We start from the raw sequence: 27,500 nt of genomic DNA, 5'->3' as shown, positions 1-27,500 counted from the left end.
GGAATAATTAATTATTGCTTTCATGGCCATGAGCCATCTGAGTGTGCCTCACGCATTACGGAGGTTATTTTCTTGGGCGTGGAAGCATACATTCTTTTTTGGCATCCTGTGCCTAATGCAAAAAATCCTTGGTATAATTATGCATGTTCTTATGCTGTCCACAACAAGGAGACGGCTTTCAAAATGCACCGGAGCCAACCCACCCCTGAATCTCATCTCTTATGTTTCTGCCCATAATCATGGAATGTCTATCCCTCGCTCTGCTATAAAAAAGAAAAAAAAATCAGTCATACTAAATGTTCTGAATTCTCCAACTGAAATTCTTCCGGCTCTTTCTGGCACCTTGCCAAAAACCTTTCTAACAACTTTCCTTCATCATCCTCCCCTCCTCTACTGCACTTTGATGACTCTGTTACTGTTTCTTCTACTGATAAAGCATAACTCTTCGCTCAGACTTTCTCCTCCAATTACACCCTAGACGATTCCAGTGCTGTTCCTCCATCACTTCCACCCTCTGTCATCCTCATGGCTGGCATTAAAATTTTTTGAACTGGTGTTATTTCTGCCATCACTGACCTCAATACTGTACTAACAAGGCATATGGACCTGATGGAGTCCCTCCTGTTGGCCTGAAGAAATGTACTTCTGTGTTTACACCAGGCCTAGGCAGACTCTTTTGCCTTTGTCTGCCAACTTATACTTTTCCTTCTTGCTGGAAGTTTGCTCTCTTCAACTCTTTCCCAAAGAAGGGTGACTATTCTCAGCCCAGTAACTATATCCAAATTTCTTTAACATCCTGTTTTTCTAAAGATTTTGAATCAATTATTTAAGAAAATTATTTTGAAGCACCTTTTCTATCATAACCTTCTTTTCGACTGTAAGTATGTGTTCCGCCAGGGAAGCTCCACCAGTGATCTCACCTTCCTTTTAGACTCCTGGCCATCCTCTTTTCGGGACTTTGGCGAAAGCTTTGCCATTGTACTTGACATCTCAAAGGCTTTCGGTCGCGTGTGACATAAATCTTTTATTTCCAAACTGCCCTCTTACGGTTTCCGTCCTTCTATGTGTGCCTTCATCTCTAGCTTCTTTTCTGATCGTTCAACAGCTGCTGTTTTATACACCCACCGGTGTTCTCCTAAGGCTGTCAATAGTTATGTTCCTAAGGCCACTGTTCTATCACCAGCTCTCTTCCTTCTATTCATTAATGACCTTCTAAGCTGTACATCTAAACCTATTCACTCATACTCTAATGATTCCATCCTTCACATTTCCATCTGCTTCCCAAAGCATCCATCTCTACAGTTACTTTAATATACAAGGGATGAGGCTATGATACAGTAAGTGTATGGCTTGGTTCATATCTCTGACTGAGGTAAAGGTATTCTTGTTGTTTTTAATGCATCAAAGATGCTGCTCATACGTCTATTAACCGTCAGAATCTACCACAGGAATATCCTCGATTTTTAACAATACCCTACTCAATCTTGCATTACGTTTGGACATACTTGGGGTTTAATTCTTTTGGGATTTATCTTTGAAAGATGATATTACCCTCTTGTGAAATCTGCTTCCAGTCGATTGGGTGTGCTAAGCCGACTCCCTTCCTTCTTTTTTCCCAGCACAGTTAACTTTATACAGAGGTTTTATTCGTCCCCGTGTAGTGTACAAATCTTATGTGTGGAGAGGCTTTCCCTATGATGCTCTTCTCAACAAGGTGGATCAATGGCTTTTCGTCTCACTAATTCTCCTCTTTGCTGCTCACTTAAAGCTCTATCTCTTCGCCGAATTGTTGCAACGTTATATATTTTCTAGCGTTACTCCAATGGTCACTGCTCCTCTGAACTGTCTGCTTGCATGCCTTCACCACTATGGCCAGCGCATAGCACACGTCTAGCAGCAAACTCTCATACCTTCTCTGTTCGCTGTCAAATGTAAGAGTTAACCGTTACTCCCAGTCCTTCGCATATGCAACAGGTAAACTCTGGAACTGTCTTCCTCTGTCTGTATCTCCTAATGCGTATGACCTCCAGTCATTTAACTGTGTCCAGGCACCTCGAAATGAACGGATCTTGAATTTGGTTCCCTATAATCTTTTTTTATTTTATCTTTGGAGGGAACAGTTCACAGGCTTCTGGCCTATGGTTTCTTCTCCCTTGCATTAAAAAAAAAATCTCTTGTCCTAACATATGGGGGCAGGACTTTCGGGGTTAAGGGTAATCACGAAGACATACTGCATATGCACAAGTGGTAAGGAAAGCAACCAGACATTCCCTCAGACCACGACACGCGACAGTCTGTTTACACATCTTGGTCCCTGATGCTGTTCTGGATGCAAAATGGCTAAGGAAGAAAACCGTGTTAGAAGGTACGGTGGTTTGCCTAGGAGTCGAATCCTGATCTTTTCAGCTGTGGGAAGGATGTGCCACCGATCAGAGTGGAGCTGTCCTCGAAGTTAACACTGTATCATGTCTACGAGGATATAATTTAAACCAGGATGTCAAACAAAATACCTACTTTTTCACCATGTTCCCATTACTGCGTACTGTTTTATGAGTATTTTTCTCTAATTCCACTCACGACGATCTTTAGAAAGATGACTGACTTTGATTTTTATCAACTTACAGGTATCCATCTATAAGCGGACTAAGTGAATCATCACACACACACACACACACACACACACACACACACACACACACACACACACACACACACACACACACACACACACACACACACACACACACACACACGCACGCACGCACGCACGCACGCACGCACGCACACACACACACACACACACACACACACACACACACACACACACACACACACACACACACACACACAAATAGTCTGTATGTAATAGCATAAATAACATGCAGCTTCAGCCTCTTGGCATGAACCTAAACCTTCTTTTTCTAACAAGATAAAAATGTGAAGTATTACCATTGGGCAGCGTGGTAAAGGGAAGATGGAACTGATCTTGAGAGGGAAGGACTGTGATGGTGACATGGTAGGCTGTGTCAGACATCAGGTTGTCTATATGGAATGACTGGTTAGAGGTGGATTCTTCCACGACAGTTGTTCCCCTTGCATCATGACCAGCCCTCACCGTCACTTTGTAGATCAAGTTGCACCGGGCGTGTGCTGCGTCCTGAAATGGAGGCAATGCTACAGGCGCTGACAAAATTTAATGATTACTTCACTTCATTCAGTTCTAAAGGTGAATGTAGGGAAGAGTAAAGTTATCGTCTTTGAGAGAAATGAAGTCACTGAATGTACTTTAAGGTTGGATGAAAAGGAAATGGAAAATGTGAGTGCGTTTAAGTACTTGGGTAGCGTGATGAGTAAGGATGGAAGTTTGGAGGGTGAAGTGCCTGAAAGAGTACAACGAGGAAGAAAGGTTGGTAGTTCTTTGAAAGCAGTGATAAGAAACAGGGAAGTGAACATGGAAGTGAAAAAGTTACTGCATAACAGCATAGTGATACCAACTCTAATGTGTGGAAGTGAAACTTGGACCTTGATGGAGGGACACAAGTCAAGAGTGAGGACAGTGGAAATGAGTTATTTGTGAGAAGCGTGTGGAGTCACATGGAAAGACTGACAAATGAGGACGTGAAGGAACGTTGTGGTGTGGATGTGATGGGAAGCGTTACGAGAAACACACTGAGGTGGCTTGGCCATGTGGAGAGAAAGGAGAGAGAGAGAGACTGAAGAGGAGAATGTATGTGAGTGAGGTGGAGGGGGGAAGAGGGAGGGGAAGGCCAAGGATGAGATGGGGGGATAGAGTAGAGGGGTATATGAGAGAGGGGGGTGTGAGCTGGGAGCAGGGCAGTGAAATGGCGGGGGACAGGGCGACGTGGAGGCGATTTGCTTGTGGCCACCCCTTGTGGGAATAAGGCGTCTGGCAATAGAGAAATAGTCAGTCTTCACCTTCATCAACATATTACTCTTCCTAAGCTAAGAGAGGCTTGGTATGCCCTTGGAAAATTTTCTTTGTAATGATGCATCAGGAAATAATGTGTAGGGTATGAGTTAAGATTAAGGTAAAGGCAGTGGAATACTACTAGAAGTAGTGAAGATATTACACCCACACATTATAGTTGTCTTGACTGAGAAGATACAACCCTTTTGACCCGACTCAACTCTAGATTCTGTCCAAGTTGGGCCGAATAGGTTTTGTCTGATAGCTTGATGGGGAGGGCTACTGTATAGTTTTGACTCATCCTTAATTCAGTCTTCTTGGTGAAAGGAAGTTGTTGCCAGAGTCGAAGCTCAAGGTAAAATTTCTCGTTAATTCCCTCACTCCCATGAGGTATTTATGAATTTATTCGTGGTACCAACCAGTGATTATTATCTTACAACAGACATTTGTTAGTTAAGGGATTAATGGCGGCTTCATCAAACCCTGCCACTTGAAAAGTCTCTCCAGAGTTGAATAACACCATCGGAAGGAAACAAAGATAGAATAAAAAGTGTCACTGGGGTGAAGGGGATAACTTAGGACAGGTAATGCGTCTTCCTCGCGATACACAATGCAATAGACACACACTAATCCTCTTGTATGTTACTGACCCTATCAGAGTTGATATTAGGCAGATACTTATTCACATCATATGACTGATAAACTATGTCGATATTAAACAGATAAACATACCACAAAACAAGTAATATGGTGTCAGAAGGAAAATAAATCGCTAAAAAAGAGGCGCTGCGAAACCTCTTACACCAGACGATAATTCGGTCATCACAAAGTGGCACTCACCCAGGTCAACAGAGCAGAGTGGTTGGTGATGTTGGACGGGGTGAGGTCAATCATGTCAATATCCGAACCTGACCAAACAACATAAACACATTACACAGGAAGAATACAACTTGGAGCCTGAAATACAATACATAAGTAACAAAGAACATGAAATACAGTAAATTTGTAACAAGGAACCAGGATTACGTAACTCCTATCCTGAAATTTGCAACTTAGAACATGAAATACAATAAATACGTAACAAGGAACATGAAATAATACATAACCACCTGAATTCATAACTAGCAACCCAAAATATGTAACTCGGAACCTGAAATACAAAAATTTGTTTAATAGGAACCTGAAGTGCATAAATGGTAACCTGAAATGTACTTGTAACCTGAATTACAATATGTACGTGTACTTAACTGGGAATCTGAATTACATAACTAATTACCTGAAATACGTAACCCTGAACCTGAGAAACAAGAACTACATAAACAGGAACCCGAAATACAGTAAACACACACCCAGGAACCTGGAATACAAGAAAAACATAACTAGAAACTGAAATACGAGTATATAACAACAGTCCATCCAGTCTTAACTTGGCAGACATTTTCGTCCTTTTTTCAGCAGCGTACTCATAAAAATGGTGGAATGAGACAATACTACGGTTACATATCCTTCCCATGGCACTTCTTCGTGACTAAGGCCGTGTGCTAGTTGAAATTTCTTGTTGCATAGTTTCAGAGTAAGAAAAGATTTCAGCACTGTATGCTTGCATAAAGCACTTCGTGATTAGCACCATATTCTAGCGTTAACATCTTGTTAATGGGTGTCAGTCAAAATGGAAACAGCAATATCTGGCCAGCCTAAAGTGGACAGAATATTTAAAAAAACATAGGACAATTAAAAACAAAATTCAGAACCAGCAAGAAAGATTGCAGCAATCAAACTGGTAGACTCAGTTTGTCTCCATTTTTCACCGAGTAATACAGGTGTTGGTAAGGAACGCCTTCACTTGGTGGCATCAGCATAACTAGGCAATTCCGCTGACCGACAGTACAAGTGTCCTTCAAACTCCCTACCAGCCTCTCGAAAGGAGGATGGTGAACTGCATGGCTCTGCGTTCAAGGACAGATGAGGTGGGGGTTTCATTTCCTACCTATACCCAGTATATCAATTCGGTCCCCGGATATGAACTGACTAGTGGGTGGCTTGTTCTAGGGGAAGACTGAGAACTAGCATTAATAGCCCGTATGCATTAATAACCTTCGTGCATTCGATATTCATAAAAAAACTAATTCCTCTTCTATTTACATTCCTAATATAATAAATGCACAACTGGGCACAAATACTCTTAATTCTACAGTGCAGTGAGGTGTTTTTGTACTACATTCTTCCAGTCTGGTGGTCTAGAGGGTTAAGACGCCCCACACGGTTCTAGCAAAGGGTGCAATCTGAAAGATATTTATGTTCTTCTGTTCGCAAAAAAAGTAACTCAGGGTTAATGAACGGACATTGTGACCTTAAATGCCTGTCATAAGTGGTCTAGTTTGCTATATTCTGTTCACTCTCTGGAGCAATAAACGAATGAACAATTTTTAATACCACCTGACGATTTTGTTGAGGTGAAAAGAGTCCCCTGGTTATGAAATGATTAACGAAGGCTATATTTAGCAAATCCGGTTGTAAATGTCTATTCAGATCTAAACAAACTAGTCTAGAGTAGGAAGAACAGCTTTAAAAAAGTCCTTTGCGCAACGAACTAATTGTGTCTGATTAGCTCCTTGTAGCTTTTGGACAATTTTATTAACATTAATGAGGAGGGAGGTCATGAACCTGATGTGTTAATTAAAGCCGTTTTTAACTTCCCTAATAAAAGGAAACACTATTGAGCAGAAGAAAACCATCTGTATGAAGCAACAAACACGTAAACTAGTACGCCATCGTGGTGAAGAAGTCAACCATTTTTTTGCGATATCGTTTTCAAAATAATCCTGTGGTACTCAGACGATTTTATTCAGCTTAGGTAAGGCTTTACGAATTAGTGTTAAATGATCGTACTCATTAATCATCTTTCAGTTCCAGACGTTCTGCATTAACCCCTTCAGTAAAGAGATGTATTTTCTTCGTTTCTTTTCTTCTTTCATCTTTTTTATTCTCTCGAGTACCAGCTTAATGGACACCTTATGTACTGAGAAAGTAAAGTAAGCTATAATTAGCCTCCCCAGTGCATAGCTCTGGCACAAAGTGAATAAAGTTGGATGGTGTCAACAGGAATACACCAAATATATATCACCGGCGTCAAGATCACTAAGATAAAGTGATTTTGGCGAAGAAAGAATAAACTTTAAAACGACCTCACCGCAGACATAATATTAATGCCTGCGGTTTTTCTAGATTATTTTTTTCTCCCATCAGATAATTCTATTCTGCATGTGAAACACCTCCTGCATTTAGGCCCTTGTGTAGGATGTATCTGACTCTTCCCCCCTGCTGTTTGAAAAGTCTCTCCAGATACAAGTATGTCTGGAGATACAGATATGTAACAGAAAAATCTTATTCTTTCTGCAGCCTAAACATTTCTACTCAGCATTAGATGGACTTTTTCGACCTGCAGGGATCACCTCCATCCTTCACAAACCTTTTCACTGGCAATTCACTCTAGTAAGCTGAAGATTATCGATTGACTGCAGCAAGAACAACATATAAATACGACAGCCTGGTTTTGAAGTTGGGTTCATTGTTACTAAGGTTTTAGTTCTTTTTTATTTTTTTTCACCAAACTACTGTGCTAAAAAAAAAATCTAAAACAGGAGGAGTCACATTACCTTCTAAAAACTCATTCAAACAGATTTACAATGAGCTGACTAAAATGGTGAAGAGGCAGCAAGAATAATAACAAAGTGCATTATGAGTGGGAACTTTTTTTTTTTTTTCAATATATTCTTGTGCCCAAATTATTCCATTCAGCTGATGAAAAAATATCAAAATAGAAGGGTTTTATTCAGCCTTCATTAACACCTCAAAACCCAGAAGTCCTTCCTGCTGAGAATAAACTGGTCTCACGGCAGCATAAATATAAGAGAAAAAAAAATCACCATCATTTCGAAAGACTAACCACCCTTGACTTGTTCTTTAAAAATTCAAATGTCTTCATGGCAGCAAAAAATTTAATTATTTTAATTTTTCCTCTCTTTTTCACATGACTCAGAATTGCATGATATTACGTAAAGCTTGGCATTATCAGGACATAGAGGTTGGGAAGTACAATTTGAGCATTAAACAAGAACCAGACAAGAGAAGCTCAGTTAGGAACAATATAAAGTAGGTGTAATAAATGAATAAGGCATGTAACTTAGAACAGCAAATAAATATAAGACAGTATGACATAAGTATACAACAGACATAATACAGAACTGTCATTACCAAAGCAAGATTCTTGCTCAGGGCAGATCGAACTTTATTACCGAAGAAGATTAGCATCAGACAGCCTAATACATGTAAAGATGAGTAAGAGAAGTTTAAAATAAAATAAACAAAGATGTGGACATGACAAGACAAGCAATTGAAAGTTTCGAACAAATATAATGCAACAGAAGGTAAGATTATAAGAAAAAAAACAAACATGGGAAAATGAATATTTGCGAGCCTGAAAATAAAATGGAAAGAAGCTTTTTAAAGTATTTTAGCATATCAAACAAGAAATAGACAAGCAGAGGAAAAGTAAATGTGAATATCATGCGAATGTAGGACAGAAAAAGCGACTGTAAGGGAAAAAAAAAAAACAGACAATGGTGGAACAAGATTCAGAGAAATTTAAGAGGAATATAAAACAGTATAAAACAAATGTAAGACATGTTTAAGACAATATTAGCATTATCAGTGTTTAGAAAATACTCTGAACTCTATTGCCATACAAGTGAATTATATGACAGCAGAAGATAATTTTATGAGAGAAGTTTAAACAAGAGATGAAGAACAAGAGAACAGTGGGGCAAGCAACAGACAAGAACATGTCTGAATTAACACTACCAGTGCAAGGAGTTTTGAAAGCCATTGTCTTAACTTTATTACTGTTAGCCTAACGAAGTACGTTATTAACAGATATAGGACAAGACTAAGACAAGTATAAGGAAATATGGACATTAGTAGTCCAAACTGTGTTGAAAGTGGCTGTTTGAAATCTAACTACACAGCAGTACCGCAAGATGTCCTGAAGGGATATGAATTAAGTATGTGGCACGAGTAAGACAAATGTAAGACAAGATGGGCATCAGCAGTGCAATGCGTGTCGAAGGTAACTGCTCATGAACTTTAACAATTCAGCGAGATATCTTTAAGGCATATGTAATAGGTGTGAGGCACGAGGAAAGCAAATGCAAGACGATATGGGCATTAGCAGTGCAAAACGTGTAAAAAGTCGTTGCTTAAAACCTCTTACTAGCAGTTCCACAAAATAGGCTTAAGGCACATAAAGCATGTAAGAGACACGAATAAAACAAATGCAGGACACCTTTAATACCAGTAAAGTGCGCTTATGTGAGGGCGTGACTAGCGAGCGAGAGTTTGTACAAACGCCTATCATCATAATTTCATCTTGGTTAAACTTTCAACAAATCTGGTGAGGCAGTTGAACAATAACAGAAGAATAATTGAGCTAAAATAATTACTTTCTTACGTGTTATCTATCTCACGTTTTCTCTCTGGATGTGCATATAGCGAACCGCCATTGCATTTACCACACGCGCAATGTTCAGTTCTCTGCTCCCGACTTGGCTATTGAGCGGATGATAAAACCCAGAAATGGGACGATTACCCTTGCTGATTACACCCCCTAAACACAGGAAAAACGTTCATGTACAATTATGAGTGTAAGAGCGTAAGACCCGATATTTAACTATGATAATTCATGCAAGAAAAACACTGTGTTACAACAGGAAATCTTTTAAAATTCTATTTCATTGTGGAGCATGCCAACTGAAACCCTCAGTACATACCCTTGGAAAGTTGGGATTCCGAGGGCTTTCTTTGGTCTCATGAGTATATTTATAGCTATAAACAAGATTTATTGAATGTATCTACAATCTGCTGAAAGAATCTCCTCCCTATCTCACATAATAGAAAAGTTATTAACCTCTGAAAACCATCGCGGTCGGGCCATGTCGTGTCAGCTGGACGTTCAGTAAAAATCGCCTCTCCATGCTTGCTCGCTCGTAATTACCAGCGCAAGGTAGCTTTTTCAACTCTCTAACCAGCAGTTCCACAAGATAACATTAAGGCGTATAAAAGAAGCATAAGGCAAAAGAAAGTAGGACAATAATACTAGTACCATGGCAAGGTGTGTTGAAAGTAGCTGTTTGAACTCTCTTGTTGGTGGTTCCATTAGCTACTCCATCCTGAGTGTGCACCAACACCCTCACTTCATACTGATATCCTGCTCGCAGCCCAGTGATCCTCTCTGTTACAGATAAACATAAATGCTGGGTGGATTATTTATTACGTCCTACCCCTCCCCCCTAAGGCTATTCGTTCAACTCTGGGGATGAGACTTGATTATCTGTTTTCTAAGGCTAAGAAGTCATGTAGTTCCCCTACTTGCCATAAACCTTTACATGTCACCTCTTTTATTTTATACCCTGAATACATGATAGCGTTGTCTGATTCAGGTTGGTATTAGCAAAGGGAGAGAAGGGTTATGATATGTCGCTGGGTCTTCTGAAAGACACAGTACCATAGATAAAGACTATTTTAACAAAATACGGTAATGAGATTGTATCATTCCACAGCCTGGGAATAAACTCGCATCGCTTCATGCGCAGACAACTTATTTAACAACGTGACCACCACCACCTTCCCTTAACGCTTCTTTGTGTTTTGCGGGGGCGGCTGCTAGTATGCCTTATGGATTTGGGTTACCCGAGCGTGTTAATTACGCTGACACAATGAAGTAAACATATAAAACGTGAAAAAGATTATGAGAAGTATAAAATGATGCATCGCAAGCAATGGTTACACTGACTGATCTGTTCCCTTAACACATTAGAACTCACCATTTTAGTGGCAAGGTGGGGCGATATACTGTATATATACCGGTATCTATCTATATCTCTCTGTCTATCTATGTACATATATATATATATATATATATATATATATATATATATATATATATATATATATATATATATATATATATATATATATATATATATATATATATATATCCTTCTACTTTGATTTTGGTGAACTTTTTACCAACACTCTGGAGTTCACCCTTCATTACACTAACGTCTTTCTATTTTCTTTCTGCTATCGGACTAAGCTATGTAGATGAGGAGGGCACCACGGTAGGAGAGGGGTTAATACGGACTAAATGTATTCCTTCAATCCTTCCTGGGAAAAAAAAAAAATCTCGAAGGTGAATAAATGTGTGAGAAGACGAAAACTCAATAACTGTAGTTTGATAGTTAACGTGTCACGGGCTGACGACAGATCTGCACTGTCCATCGATAACACTACACTGGAGACAGACCCATCGATAGCGCTCAGATTCACCGGTTTTTGCATGCATGATTCATGCCATCTACCTGAGCTAGGAAAAGATTGTTAGATTTTCGAACAAGTTACTAATAATTTTAATATATGTTTTTTCTTCATCAAATGTCACGAAGGACGGGTTAACATATTCTTCTTCTCCCACAGCTTATTGGGAAGCGCGGTAGCTCAGTGGTAGGGTGTCGGGCTCGTAATCGTGAGGTTGCGAGTTCGCTCCCCGCCCAGTGGCTGCTGTGCTGGAAGGGGTAGCGCTCTCCTGTAACCCTACCAGGGTTATATGATCTGATGAGGTCTAGTTCGAGGATTAATCTTTTTTTTTTTTTTTTTTATGCCTATGCTTATATAGGGTCGCTGTTTCCTACTAGTCGTCTCCATTCTCCTCTGTGTCCAAATGCATCTCCTGCTATATTCATCTCCATCATATCTCGCTGTGTACAGTCCATCCACCGCCTCCTCAGCCAACCCCTTCTCCCTCTTCCCTCCACTTCCATGACCATCACTCATCTACCCACAGAGTCCTCACTCCTTCTCATCACATGTCCGTACCATTGTAGTCGCCTCTCCTGCACCTTCTTTGAGATTTCCACAACCTTAAACTTCCCCTAAAGGCCATTTCACACCAGATACGATGCTAACTACCATGCGGTCGTACGATCGCGATGCTTGAGATGTGATTTTTCCCACAGGAAGCGATGTCAGCGAGTTACATTGCGGATGTTGCGATAAGTCGTATCACTGGAGGCATGGACGACAGTACCGAGTGGTCTGAGGAGAAGGAGGAGGAGCTATTACTGCCCCCTCTACCAAGAAAATGAAAAAGAAATGGGTACGAGACAAATGTGAGATGATTAAAGTTGGGAGAATATCACTGCCTTTTCCAAGAACTTTCAAGTGGTGAGGAAAAATTCAGGCACTATTTTAGACTATCTCTCGCTCAGTCTAGTGAAGTATTATCAGTGATTGAAAGAAACATCCAGAAACAAGATACAAACTACAGGCAGTCCCTATGTGCGAACGAAAGACAGACTGGCATACTGTGGCAACTAACTCCTCAAGCACTCTAGTGCGCATGCATGACGGAAGCTATGTCGAGAAAAAACGCGGAGGCGGAGATCTGGAAAGCTATGAAAGCGACGTCACACGCGACCGTTACATAGCATCGCATCCAGTCTGAATAGCCTCACTCAAAACAACACAAACAATTGAAAGCCACGTCGCTTCCCATCAGCAGCATAGCTGGCATCGCATCCGGTGTGAAACGGCCTTAATTCTCTCATTCCTAATCTTATCCGTTCCCGTGACGCCGCTCATCCATCTCAGCATCAGCATCTCCGCCACCTCCAGCTTTCTCTCTCCTAAGACTTCTTTATGGGCCAAGTTTCAGAACTGTATATCACTGTGGGCCTTAACACCGTTTTAAATACTTTTTCTTTTACTCCTTACTGATATTTCAATCACATAATACCTCTGACATATCTGTCCAGTTTCTCCATCCTGCTTGTATCCAATGGTTAATATCTGCATCCAGTCCCCCGTCAGCTGTTATACTTGAGCCCAAATACTTGAATGCCCCAACTCTTTTCAACTTTTCTCCCAGCAAACTCACATCTCTCTGTTCTTCTCCATTAAAGCATAGTATTCCGTCTTTCTCCTACTAATTTTAAGTCCTCTATTCTCCCTTTCCTTTCTCCACTCCTCCAACTTCCGTTCTTCTCCCTCCCTGGTGGTATCTATCAGCATAATATCATCTGCAAACAACATAACCAATGGAGCCTCTTCAGTGATGCCTCTCCCCAAAACATCCGTTAACAAATCGACGATATAGGGACTCAGCGAGGATCCCAGATGTAGCCCAGCTTTTACTGAAAACTTCTCTGTCACAGCAACTCTACTGCCGACACGAGTTCTCACCCGGTCATATACTGTATATCTTTAACCAGTAGCACAAGCTGTACCTTTCTGAAATGCCATTCGAGCTCATACATCTCCATATTTCCTTTGGCACAGGATCATATGCTTTCTCCAAGTCGACAAAAATCATATGCAGCTTTCTCTGTTTTCTCCAAAAAATTTTCCTGGATTTGACGCACTGCAAAGATTCCATCTGTTGTTCCTTTTTCTGGCATGAATCAAAACTGTTGCTCACGAGTCTCTGTTTCCTCCCTTAACCTTTTCTCTATCATACTCTCCCATATTTTCATTATGTGTGACATCAGCTTTATACCCTGATAAGTCCCACAATCCTGAATGTCACCTTTTTCCTTGTAGATCGGTACTATCACACTTGCCAGGCCTCCGATATTTTTTCCTGATGATATGCTGTATCTTCTGCATTAAATCTACTACTATATGTATTCCTTCTTATCGTAAGCTTTTCCATGCTTCTGCTGGTATTTCATCTGGTCCCGATGCCTTCCAATTTTTCATCTTTCCTAACTAATTATTTCAGGTGTGTCCCTCTCATTTGGCGTCCCATCTCCAAACCACTCCTCTCGTTTTCTTCCTTCATTAACTTTTAACGAAGTACCCTTTCCACCTTCCTTTTATGCCCTTCTCTGGGCTCAGTACCTTATCCCCACCATCCTTTATCTGCTTTATATGCGTAAGATTTTTTGTCACTTTGTTCCTCCTTTTTCCCAACGCAAAGATCTTGTCTTTCCGGTGTTTCCAATTCCTCGTAGAACTGATCCACTGCTCTTGCCTTTGCTCTTGCTACCGCTTTTTTGGCTGCATTATTTGCTCTTTTTAGTCGTTCTTTATGGCTAGCATATTATTGGTCCATTTAAAAAGATAAATTCGTCATTTTATAACCCATACTGCTGCCATATTATGTCAAGTTACGGCAGTGATGTCATGTAATGTCAGGTTAGTGGTGTCACATCATAATAATGCTGTCATGCCATGATGCCACGTCAGTATTGTCATGTCATGCTGTCATGGGGGAATTATCGCTATCATTCCAGCCAGTATCGTCATGCCATGCTGTCATAAAGGGAAAGCTGTTGTCATGTCCGTACAAGACTATCATAGCAGGCTGTCATGGGGAGATAGTGTTGTCCTGCCATGTCAGTACTGTCATAGTATGCTGTCAAGAGGGAACTACTGTTATGTTCAGTCAGTACTTCCGTATGCTGTCGTAGGGGAAACTCCGGCATATAAAGTTCAAAAGTACAATTTTAAACCATCAGCACCTTTTTACCCACCAAAGGACTGGGTAAGGTAGCAACTAGAAGAAATGAAATCTAAAGCACAAAGATCAAACAGCACATTCATTCACATATCCTTCTGCTTCCTTACAAAAAAAAAAAGTGGGGGGGGGAGGAAGAGAGAAAAGGAAAGAAAAAAAAATAGAGATCACAAAAATCATTATCATCATTATAATTATCAGCGTTATTACCATCATCATAAAGGCAATTTTTCCCACCTAAGGGTTGGATGAAAGAGGAATGAGAAACAAAGGAATAGTGCAAAAGCACAAGAACTATCAATAGTCCAACTTCGGCATTCTCTCTCTTTCTCACAGGCCTACCCATATACATTTTGGGAGGGAGGAGGTTGTATTAGGAAGGACACAAGTCAGTATTAAGAGGAATGGAAATAAATTATTTGTGAAGAGCATGTAGAGTTACTTGGAGAGACAGAGAGGAATGAGAAAGTTAGGGAGTGTTGTGCTGCCGATGTGGATGTGGTGCATAATGTCAGGATAAGTACCTTTTGATGGTTTTCCCATGTGGAGAGAACAGAGAATGAAAAACTGACTAGGAGAGTTCATGTGGGTGCAGTGAAAGAGGGAAGGAAAGGCAGACGACAAGATGGAAAGGAGAGGAATGTAAGCGAAGGCGGTGTTAACTGGAGGAAGGGCACCTTCACTGCTGTAGACAGGGTGACAGAGAAGCGATATGTTCGTGGCAATTGCATCTATAAACACATAACCTTTTAGGGGTTCCCAAAACTGACCACAGTCGTTTATTGCAAGGTAAAATGGAACAGTTGTTTGCGACACTATCCAGGACATGGGTAACCCGTTAAAACCTAACGACCCCAACATAAGACGGAGTTTGTCATTTCGATTTCATTACAGATGGATCCCCAGAGTCTGAACCTAAGATCGGCGGCTCAGGCCCTGTAGGCGGAGGGGATTGACAAGTACTCTTCCAGCACGATAACTTTGGCAGCAGCCCTAGACCACCCCTCAAAAAAATAAATAAATAATAAATAAATAAATAAATAAATTCTCTTGGGTTTCTGTGTGTGTTTTTTCCCCGAAGGATTGAAAAAGAGAGCAAGAAATTTCTCTCTGTCTTGTTCTTCGTGGGGGAAAAAAAAGAAAAAAATGAATGAAAAAAGTTTGGCTACGAAAGAAATTTTTTAACATTTTCATTTTGTTCCACAGGTAGAACACTGAAAGGAGAATACTTACGCTTTACATATGGGTCGTTCTTTGCGCAAAAAATAACATCTTCAAAATCGAAAAGTCAATCTACTTCATAAAATCCACTGGTGATGGCAATACTAGGATAAACATTACGTCATGCAGGGGTAGTTGGGCAGAGGATTAGCAAAAACATATAAATTGTATTGTTGCCTTTTTGTTGTTCGTTTTTGCAGTTAAATCCGCACACACACACACACAAAAAAAAAAAAACGATTAATGATTTCCTCTATTACAAAAAGATTTGACATTTTTACCGAATATACAGTAGCAGTTGAAGAAAATAACTTGCATTATTTTGGTAAACCTTCCTAACTTATAAGAGTGACGGCCTGTACAGTACATACTTGTGTTGGTGGAACCTGTTGCGTGGAATAACTAGCATTATTTTGGCAATCGTTCCTAACTCATAATGGTGACGATCTCTACAGTACATACTTGTGTTGGTGCTTGAGACGGATGATGGTGAAAAACTGAACTTGGTGATCCATGAGTCGCTTGCTTCACTCCGCAGCTGCACCTCATACCCAGTGATGGTGAAGCCCCCGGAGCCGTCATGGTGCTCGCTGCTCCACTCAGGGAAGGACACCAGAGCCGAGCTCTGCGTTGCCTGGCTGATGCTGGGCGGGACGCGCAGGTGGGGCAAGTCCAGTGGCAGCCCAGACCCTTCAATGGTTGGGTTGGGTTAGCCTGGGTTAGACTGGGTTTGGTTAAATTAGAATAGGTTGTGTCGTGTTGTCAGTTTAGGTTAGGTTTGGTTAGTTTACATTAAGTAGTTGGGTTAATAAGATTAAGTTAGCTTAAGCTGATGCTGAGTGTGTTAATGTGGGGCACACAGGTAAGGCAAGCCCATAGTTAGTTCAGTTTCTGCAAATGATTCTGGGTTTGGTAATGTACCACATTTAATCTTTTCCCGACTTTGATTTGTTTCCTAAATTCTTCTTTTCATTATCCCCATCATCATCATGATTATCATGACCATTATTATTATTTTTTAACCTAAATAACGTGTTTCCAAACGATATTATTCATCTTTGAGGAGACTTTTTGCAGTGTAGCGGTAGATCAAATATTCATTAACCCATTCAGTACGAGAGAAGATCCTATATTGAATAAAGATGACCGACGATACGAAGAACAAAATGAAAGCTTCCTCATCGCGCTGAACGGGTTAATGACATCCTGAATTGTGCAAATGAGGTTGGGTCTGCGAACTCTTTGATTGCTATGGACACACTTTGGTATGTTGTTCGAGTTAAATACAAAACATTATGTTCAGCTGAAGAAAATTCAAGTGCATCACAGGTGAATCGAGATTCTTGTCAACTTTTGACTGTTAGATGTGGCCTAAGCTGAAGAATTTCCTCCTGTGGTAGTCTGACTAAAAGAAAGTAAAGCGTCCGCAGAAGGTGAAAGCGTTAAATAATGCGTATATTCTATGGCCTGGGAAATTGGCACCAACTCTTCTTCATCGATATATTATGCACAGGACACCTTGACTCCTTCACTATAGTACACTCAACTTCAGTCAAGCAACATTCAACCTTATTTAATCTTTGATGGACCTCAGTCATTCTATAAGTGAGCTATACCAGACGACGGAGCTGTTGTTGCCAATATTTAGCCATGTTATTTACTTGTAGCCACGAGATACCATGCCTGAGAGAAAAAAAAAAAAAGTGTTTGTCGGTATCACGAACAGCAAAATTAATGTTTATCGTAATCAGCTATATAGAGTTTTTAATCTTTAAGTGACCAGAGCCTTTCCTAAGCTTAGTAAAGTCATGAGTCTTCGTCAGAACAACACTGATGTCTTTCGCTGCCAGAGATGTAATGTGGACTGTTATTAAACCGTACAAGACGAGAAACCTTTCCTAAGCTAAGCAAAAATCGCTCGGAGGCAGTAGTAAATATAGCTTAGATATTTGTCGTCGTACGAGGCTAAATGAATGTAGTAGAGGAGAGTAGCACATAATGATTTTCCCATCAGTACTTCTCACATTCATCTGCTGGATAAAATTCCTAATCTTTGAGGGTTTGGTATATTTCTCTGACAGAATGTGATTCTCTTTAATACCAAGAGTTTTGAAGAGAAGTGATGGACATGCCCTGAAGTGTTCAGTAGACGCGGTGGAACAGTAGGTGTACATGTGTCCTTGACTGTACTTGACACCAAAGTGTAGAAATAATATGAATCTACAAAACAACTTTTACCAGGCACACCTAGTGTTGCCCAGGACTAAGTTCACGAACAAATAGTCATTTCAATGTCATAAGCAAGATCTGCTCTGCAAGAAGGGCAAGGAACAAGGAAAGATTATGAAAACTATTACTGTCTTTTCTGCAGACCAAATCCTAATCAATGGAAGAAGTATTATTACTTGAATCTGGCTCTCTTTTATCTTGTTTTTGTTTTTTCCTGGAGGGAACCATCTTGCTGGTATCTGGACTTTGATTCCTTCCTCCATGCATTAAAAAAAAAAAAAAAAAAAAAATAACTAGGATTTTTTTTTTTCCAGTAAGGTCAAGGCAAGTAGAGTGCTGCATACTCTCATGTTTATTTTTCTTCCTGAGAAACAATCCAAAGTTACGACAGGGAACTGGTCGTAAGTTGGTTTGCGAATCCAGGATCCACGGCCACATGCTTAAAACTTTACCCTACGGCACGGTGACATCTTTTCTATTTTATTTATATTTATTTTATTTCCATCTACTGATTTTCTTTTATTTATTTATTTATTTTCAGCTTTAGGGAGACTTTTGGAACAAGACAGGTTAGATGTAGCCTTCATTAGTCTTTTCTTTCAATGGATCCTTCCATTGTTGAATCAAATCGACTGCTAGCGGTCTAATTCAAAACAGATTCTTCCACTATTGAGTAAAATCGTTTCATAATAGTCTAAGTCAAACTAAATCCTTCCACTGTTGAATAAAATCGTCTGGTATTGGTCTAATTCATAATAGGTTCTTCTAATGTTCAATAAAATCGTCTGGTATTGGTTTAAGTCATCTGAAAAATACATCCTTGGAGCAAAGTGATGAAATACGGAAAGGGAAGCAGGACACCAGTTTTCGACGGACATGTTTGACATGACTGTAATTACCTCCGTCAAAGAAGTTGGAGGAGGTTATGTATTCACCTATGTTTGTCTGTCTGTTTGTCCACACGATATCTCCAAAAAGTTCTCAATGAATTTCAATGGGCCATGGGGCAAGAAAGACCTAGTTAAATTTTGGGGCGGATCCAGATCCAACCGTATCCTACGTATTCCGCACAATACCTCAAAAATTCTCAGTGAATTTTAATACAATTTTGTCGAAGACTGGGCCATGGGTCAGGGAACAATTGTTTAAATTTGGGGGCGGTTCTGGACTCTATGTATTCCACACAATATCTCCACGGATCTGGATCTGGATCCATATTTAATGGCAATGGCACTGACGGAGGTATCGCTTTCTGAGTGTTTTCCAGTTATTTGGTGTAGTCAGCCTGCATTCCACATTACACAGTGCAATCAGCAACCATACGTAGAGGACAGGCACATTCTACATTCCACATATATTATTCCTAAAAATTATCATAGAAAACTCGGGACACATTTGCAGTTCTCATTTTAAGCTTCAGCTCCTTTATAATTTATCCTTCTTGTTTCCAGACGATGTTATTCACCTCAGGATAACGTTTTCAAACTGCAGGTGTTGGATACGCCTTTAATTTTCTCATACTCCCATGACTCACTCTCAGCTGACTAAAATCGTCTGGCGTTTGCTAGAACAGAAAAATGGCGTTGACCCGTCCATGACAGGGTTAATGATGAAAGTATTACCACTCTCAGGCTCTTATACTGCTCTCAGCGAACTAAAGTACTTAACGTTAGTTAGAATGAAGTGCTAGAGTTGTCCCTAACATGGGAGATTTGAGTAAAATCGTGTAGCAATTAAAAAAAAAAAAAAAAAAAAAAAAAAAAAGATACATGGATAACTAAAAAAAGAGTTCACTGTTTTCATGGTTGTCACTGTTACTGGGTGACCACCACAGGACGTGGCAGAAGAGCCTCCATGATAACATGGGATAACAGTGACGGGATCACTCTGCTGGTTGACACAGTAACCGTATATAATCGCCCTGGAGTAGCAAGAATAAAGTAGAAAACTACGTGATGGGATTCAAGTGACTAGTAATATAGATGTTATTGATACTTGACTGACCATCACAGGGGGCGTCAGAAGAACAGCCACTATGGCAGCTTCCAGTGACGGGATCACACCGCTGGCCCACACAGTAGTCACACCTCAGCTCACAGTCGGCTCCATACTGCCCGTCAACACACTCTGTAGCAAAATGTGCATAAGAAATACAAGAAATTATATCCACATACAGCAGTCTACTACAAGATGTAATGGAACAAGAGGGAACAATCTTTTTTCCATGAGTCTGACGGAAGGATTAGAACAGAGAAACTTAGGAAACACGTGTTCATTGTTTTAAATGCAAAGTAGGCTTTCGCGATGCATATTATCCTTCACTACAAATATAACAACCATGTCTGTTCAGTACTAACACGGAATGATTTCAAGAAACATGACCAGAAACATATGATTAAAGTCGCAGGTAGTTCACACACACACACACTATATATATATATATATATATATATATATATATATATATATATATATATATATATATATATATATATATATACATATATAATCATGTTTCCGAACCCATATTGGTGATGCAAGTCTGTCTCAAGCTGTTGTATTCGCTTCCAAAATCAACTGTTCCAGCTGTGGGCATAAATCTTTCAAATGTAAGGACTGATGGGACAGAGGGGTAGAGTGGTTGATATATGAAAGGGGGGATATGAGTTGGAGGGGAGGAATGGTTGATAAATGAGAGTGGGGGATGTGAGTTGGAGGGAGGGCAGCTAAATGACAAAGAGCAAGGCGAAATGGAACGATTAAGACGTCCAATTATACACAGATCGAAAACTGATAGACAGATAGATAGATAGGCAGGTAGGTAGGTAGACAGAGAGATGGTAAATACTGACCTTGAAGACAGAGCGATCCGCGGTAGCCAGGGGCACAGGAGCAGCCAAAAGGTTCTGGCAGGCAAATGGTCAGCCCCTTACACCTGTCCACTGGGGGGTCGAAGCCAATGATGTTCCTACTACACTGCAAACGACACTCGTGCCCAAAGGTGCCCGCAGCACAGGCTGAGGACAGAGGTAGGCAGAAGGATTCAGTATTAAAGCTATGGCATAGGACAACAACGGCAGTGTTATTAAAACAGTGGGGGAAGGTATTAAAAATAATGACGGTCATTATACGGAACACCTATAGTTATCTCCGCCAACGAAGTTGGAAGAGATTACGTGTTCACCTCTGTTTGTTTGCTTGAATATCCACAAGCTCTCAAAAGGTTTTTGCTGGATTTCAATGAAATGTGTAAATATGTGTGTCATGGGCAGGGAAACGTTTATTACATTTTGGCGGTGATTTGCGTTGTCTGGTGTAAACGGTGGTGCAGGTATGCGCTCTCTAAGTGCCCTTAGCTTGTTGCTAGCTGTGATTAACCGCATCCCATATAACACAGTGCAGTCAGCAATGAAAACGGGTCAAACATGTTTTACCACATCAAATGCTTCCTGAATTAACGTAAAAAACTGGGGACTTGACCACACCATCTCTCTCAACACCATTCGAACATGTTTCAAAGAGTGGAGTATCTGTTCTTATCACATTGGCTCTTCCTTTGTCGCCTTAGCACGGGTTTCATGCACATGCAGCAAATGTGTATCTGTCCAGTGCATGGGGAGGCGGTGGCTCAATCGGTAGAGAGTTGGCCTGCAGTCCTAACGGACCCGGGTTCAAATCCCGCTGGAGCAGGGAACACTTTAAGGATTTGAATTTCATAAATATCAGACTTTACTGATCCACCAGAAGACCCGCCGACATGTCGTAAAAATACCCCCGCTAATACCAATACACTAGTCCTGTATGAGACAGCCCTAGCATGTATTCAGTATGGACAGTGGGTGTTAGCGCCGAAGCGGTGATATGTAGAGGTGTACGGTACGTAGGAGGAGTACTGGGCCTTGAAAGCAAGCTGTGAAGGTTATGCCCAGAGTCGGTCACATAAAAAAAAAAATATGTATATGAAATGAGAGGGAAGGGGGCTCATAATTATAAGTCTATCTATAAAACCGACGCCTTCATCCCGTAAGGCGTTGGAACAAACAAATCACCTTCATGTCGCCCTGTTCCCTGCCATTTAGCTTCCCCTCTAACTTACAACCCCCTCTCTCATATACCTCTCTATCCTTTCGTCTCATTCTTGGTCTCTCCTTCCCTCTCACCCCCTCCACTACACTCATGTACACTTTCCTAGCCAGCCTCTCACTCTCCATCCTCTCAGTATAGCCAAACGACCTCAATGTAATTTTCTCCTAACACTTTCTATTATATCCACATCTTAGTCAGTCTCTCACTCTCCACCCTCTCCATATGGCCAAACCACCTCAATGTAATTTTCTCCTAACACTTTCTTATCCACATCCACACCTCAACACTGCTTCACTTCCTCATTTGCCAGTCTGTACCTCCTTGTAACTCCACATGCTTCTGTGAAGTAGATCATTTCCACTGCTCACACTCTTCACTTGTGTTCTTTCAACAAACTCCAGCATTGCTTTCATAGGTTAGAATGGGGATCACAATGCTGTTATGCAGTGACTTTTTTACTTCAGTGCTCACTTCCCAATTTCTTATCACTGCTTTCAATAAATCAGCAAGCTCTTTTCCCTACTTTACCCTTTCATGCTCTTCATGCTCCAATCTTCCAACCTTACTCATCACACTACCCAGGTACTTAAATGCACTCACGTTTTCTATTTCCTCATTATTCAACCTCACTTTGCATTCAATGACTTCATTTGACTCGATGAACACACCTTTACTCTTCCCTACATTCACCTTTAGATTCAGTTTCTTATATACTGTCCGAAACTCATGCTCCAAGCCTACCAGCTTGCCTTCTTCCTCATTTAATAATCCAGTATGATCTGCAAACAACAGAACAGGAAGTTTTCAAACCCTGCCCTCACTCATTAGGACAACTCCAACATACACTGCCATACCTTGCATCTCTTTTATAACTCCATCCATATACAAATTGAACAGCCATGAAGGTATGGCACATCCCTGTTTCAATCCAGTATTTAGACATAAAAAGTCACTCAATTAACCATCCACACGCACTGCAGCCTTAGTGCGTTCACACACACTCTTCATATCATTAAACAGCTTCCCATTTACTCCATGTACTTTAAATCTTTTTCACATTTCGTGTCTGTCCACTATGTCATATGCTTTGTCCAAATCCATGAAGGCAGCATACAAGCTCTTTCCTTTAGCTAGAAAGATCTCCACTAAACACCTTTGTATGAACATCTGATCTACACAGCCTCTTTCCTTCCTGAAGCCTCCCTGTTCTCCTCCAGTCAAATCCTCAATTATTTCCCTAACTCTATCAATGTGTTTCCTACCATATACCTTTCCTATTACACCAAGAAAACAAATGCCCCAATCATTACCACACACTTCTTTTTTCTTCTTCTCGTAATACAGGAAACTAATTATATCTGACTTCCAGTCTTCCGGGACTGTACATTCCTCCCAGGCCAATCTGCACACTATCCATATCCATTCTTTTATCAGTCCCTACCCCATGCATCAGCATTTCGCCATACTCTCGATCAGATCCTGGGGATTTCCCAGTTTGACTTTCTTCATTCCTTCCAATATTTCCATCCTACTGATCTCTTCCTCTCTTCTCATCTCCCTCGTTCTCCCAGCCATTTCCTAGCCACTTATACTAGAGTTGCTTTCATTCTGTATGTTTAGTAATTCCTTAATATGTTCTCTCATTTGCTAGCCTTCTTTCCCTTCTCCACCAGCACTCTACCATTTTTATCTTTCACTCCCCTTCTGCCTTCTTTATCACCCTGTCTTACACTCTTAACCTCCTTCCAGAACATTTTCTTACATTCCCTCCAGTTTACACTGAAATTCCCTCCAAGCACCTTATCCACTCTTTTCTTACTCTCTCTTACTTATCTTTTAACCTCTCTCCTCTTCTCTACATAAAACTCTCTATTCCATCTCTCATCTTCCTCCCCTGTCTATGCTTCCAATCCACTCGCTATATGAGTTTTTCTTTTGCGCCACAGCTTCTCTCACCTCTTGATTCCACCACGCTGTTCCCTGTATCCCTTTCGTCTTCTTTTTCCCCCCACCCACTATCTCACAAGCTGCACAGATTTCATGTGATTACTTTGAATGCAACTTCCAACTCCCACATCTGCACATCATCGTATCTACCCAATCGTTCCTCCACTTCTGTCTTATATTCTTCCCTTTTTTTTTTTTTTTTTTTCTAATCCTCCTGCAGCCTTTCTACCCTCTTTGTATGAACTACTTCCTCCTGCCCTTTTCTCCTTCTATTCATCCAGCGCATTTGTATCTCATCTTTCTCCACTCCAAAGTTGTGATCGGAAAGTCCACATCCTCAACATCTGTACGTCCTAGCATCAAGCACACATCTTCTCATTCTTTCATCCACACAATCATAACTAATCATTGCCCTCCGTTCATTCAGTTCATCACCCACCCTTCTCCTCACTCACCATGTATACCTGTGGATCACTGTGTACCTAAAGAGGGTATTGGCTCTCACCAGTACCCTCCACACACAAATGTCCACCAGAGCACTACCATTCCCATCCACTTCTGCAAGCACACATATCTCACCAACAACACCATCCATCTTCACATGCTCTACTTTTCTTTCATATCTTCAGTCAAAAATCACTCTTTCACTCCTCTCAGAATTTTCATGCATGCTTGCACATTTCCCAGAACTCATCTTCTGCTCTGCTCACACTGTCTTCTGTCGGTGCACATACACATGCAATCGCCCACGTATGTATTCCTACTTTGAATCTTACCCACACAATCCGTGAACCAACTGATCCATACTCTTTTATATTCTCCATCCACCTTTTGCACACCACAGTAGACACATCCTCCTTTGCCCTCTCATTCTCCCTTACTGCCGCTCATATACTCAATCCATACTCCCACTCTCCCATACAATTATCTCTTCATCTGGTCCTAGTCAATCCACATATGTCGACTTTTGCATCCCCAAGCACCTGAACACGTTCTCTCTCTCTCTCTCTCTCTCTCTCTCACACACACTCACACACACACACACACACACACACACACACACACACAGTCATTCCGTCTTTTCCTCTCGCAATCTGCCTGTCTATATACCAACCTCTGGATCTGTCGATGTACGTATGTATCTATCTATCCTTCAGTATAGTATACCCTCCTGACAGGTGTTCCCAGAGCATTAAGGGGCTCAAAGAAAAGAGACCGTAAGTGCGTGGAACTGTTCACTATCTGTATGTATCTGTACATTATTTATTACATGCTTGCCTGCGGAGCGAGAGCAGGTGTTATGTTTCAGGTAGTGTGTGTGTGTGTGTGTGTGTGTGTGTGTGTGTGTGTGTGTGTATTCTTTCTGTTCAAGTGTCTTTTTAAAGAGACAATGACAGATAACTCGATTGATAGACAGACAGTACAGCTAGTGTAAAAACTTAGCTTACTGTTTCATTGCGTCTACTTCACAAGTAAGGCATATTGTCACTCTTCATCCTGGCCTATCATAGCCTAGAGAATCATCTGTGGGCAGAGAAACATACCAAACCTCTGTCTGTTTAGGATCATTTACAAGCAATTAAAGTGAGAAGCGAAGGAGGTGAGGATTTGTATGAACTTCCTTCCATATATAAAGGATCATTTACCAACTAACTTAAAATGGGAAGCAGACAACGTAGGGTTATATATGAACATTTGTCTGTGAGTGGAGTATACCTTGCTGACAGGTGTGGCCGTGGTAGCCAGGTGGACATATACAGGAGCCAGTAGCAGCGTGACACACCCCTCCATTCTCGCAGTCGGGGCACCACTGTTGACACCCTCGCCCGAACCGGCCAGAAGCACACTCTGAACCACAACAAGGAGAAGAATTAAGATTCGATTACTACCTATCGGCCAAAGCAGGGTCATAACACCTGCAGTCTAATGATTTTTTTTTTTTTTTTAAATGTGTACAATGATTATATACACTTTAGGAAAACCCTTGCTTAGAAAAGTTGAGAAATTTATCTAACCCGGTTCGGAGCTTTTGACGAGGAAGAAAATGAAGAAAAAAGAGGAGGAGGGTGAGAAGAAGAAGGAGTAGGAGAATAGGAGAAAAAAAAATAAGAAGAAGAAAAAGAAGAAGATGATGAAGAAGAAGAAGAAGCTTAGGGTTTGATCACAGTTTAACTGCCAGTACATCTATCAAGTTATCCTGCAATATATTAAACCCTTTCAATTGCATAATGTTTTTCTAGGCAATGCTTGCTTCTGCTTGTTGTATTTTATTCAACATCTGAAATCCCGATGTTACTCTCGGGTTAGTTTAACTCCTGTCTCTTCTTTTCCTTTTTATTCAAGGAAGAAAGAACCAAAATCTAGAATCATGCAAGCTCTTAGCTCTAAAAATATCTCAAAATCTGAATACATAGGAATTATATCATCTAGTTTAGAGTGTTTATAACCAATAGCATGAAAATGTAATGAACCTCTTAATATGTGGCCTTTTACGGAAAACTTGTTTTAAATTCGTTAAGAACGCATCTCACTTTACAAAGCACAGCTAGCAAAGATACAGATATATCAGGCATAATTAATCATTGTAATAATTACACTATACTCGAGAAATCGTCAAAAACTGTTTCTCCACACATTTGTAGTCGTCTTAATAACAGGAATTTTATCTCATGTGCTGGCAAGATAACGTCCGCATTTTCTGAGGAGGAATTTAGCCATTATGGGATATACAATGAGGTTTGATCCGATCCGAACGATGTAATTTTCTTGTTATTCATGTAGTGTCCAGACGTTCTTGCTAAGCTTTGGACAGGCAGCTCATACTGATGGGGTTAGAAGCAATCTCTACTAACTCCTTCACCTCCTGATTATTCTCCCTAAGTTAAAAATAAAAGCTTCAAGACTGCAATATTAGAATATGCCATCTGACTGAATGATTTAAGTGCAACAAACAAAAGAAGAATTGCAACCCAAGGTAGTAAACTGCTACTCGTCACCAACACTGTTTGTGCAAACAGCTCACTGCAACTACACACAGAATGATACGGCGTTCACACGCTGAAACGCGTGCGTTCAAGTCTATGTGCGTGTTTGGACAAACAGTTGCACTTGTGTGTGTGTGTGTGTGTGTGTAAACCCTTAAATACCAATGGGAAAACCCGTGGTGCATGAATTACTACATTCGCTATGCAGCCTCATGAATTCTAGTTTGGCTGTCGGGACGGGCAGGTTCGTTCATTGGCAAGCCAGTGACTAATCTGACCATCAGTCTTTTTAAAATAGCCCATACTGTCTAGATCGTTAAAGTGTATTTTCCAGTGACCCACTAATTACATTTATTTACCTAATATGATAAGCAAATATATTGGTTTGTCCAAATGTATCACTGAAGGTCTTCTATATATATATATATATATATATATATATATATATATATATATATATATATATATATATATATATATATATCCCATTGGAGCCCAGTGTCCCCAGTAATGTACAGAACTGGGAATTTTCAAA

General features: G+C 40.5%; 1 protein-coding gene across 1 annotated transcript in view; it reads right to left on the bottom strand.

Moving 5' to 3' along the window:
* LOC145408100 (receptor-type tyrosine-protein phosphatase F-like) overlaps nucleotides 1–27,500 on the bottom strand; it is a 131,699-nt gene that overhangs the window by 99,482 nt on the left and 4,717 nt on the right. The window contains exons 2-8 of the mRNA XM_080278908.1: nucleotides 25,698–25,829; nucleotides 20,801–20,965; nucleotides 19,953–20,075; nucleotides 16,182–16,409; nucleotides 10,086–10,214; nucleotides 4,769–4,836; nucleotides 2,950–3,157 (exon numbers count right to left, since the gene is read on the bottom strand). Of these exons, the coding sequence (XP_080135034.1) occupies nucleotides 2,950–3,157; nucleotides 4,769–4,836; nucleotides 10,086–10,214; nucleotides 16,182–16,409; nucleotides 19,953–20,075; nucleotides 20,801–20,965; nucleotides 25,698–25,829 (1,053 nt within the window). The remainder of the gene's footprint in view (nucleotides 1–2,949; nucleotides 3,158–4,768; nucleotides 4,837–10,085; nucleotides 10,215–16,181; nucleotides 16,410–19,952; nucleotides 20,076–20,800; nucleotides 20,966–25,697; nucleotides 25,830–27,500) is intronic.

The sequence above is a fragment of the Coenobita brevimanus genome, chromosome 75 (assembly GCF_032717465.1).
Source record: "Coenobita brevimanus isolate Jiangsu-jjx chromosome 75, ASM3271746v2, whole genome shotgun sequence".
Taxonomy (NCBI): Eukaryota; Metazoa; Arthropoda; class Malacostraca; order Decapoda; family Coenobitidae; genus Coenobita; species Coenobita brevimanus.
This window is presented reverse-complemented; position numbering and strand designations above follow the sequence as displayed.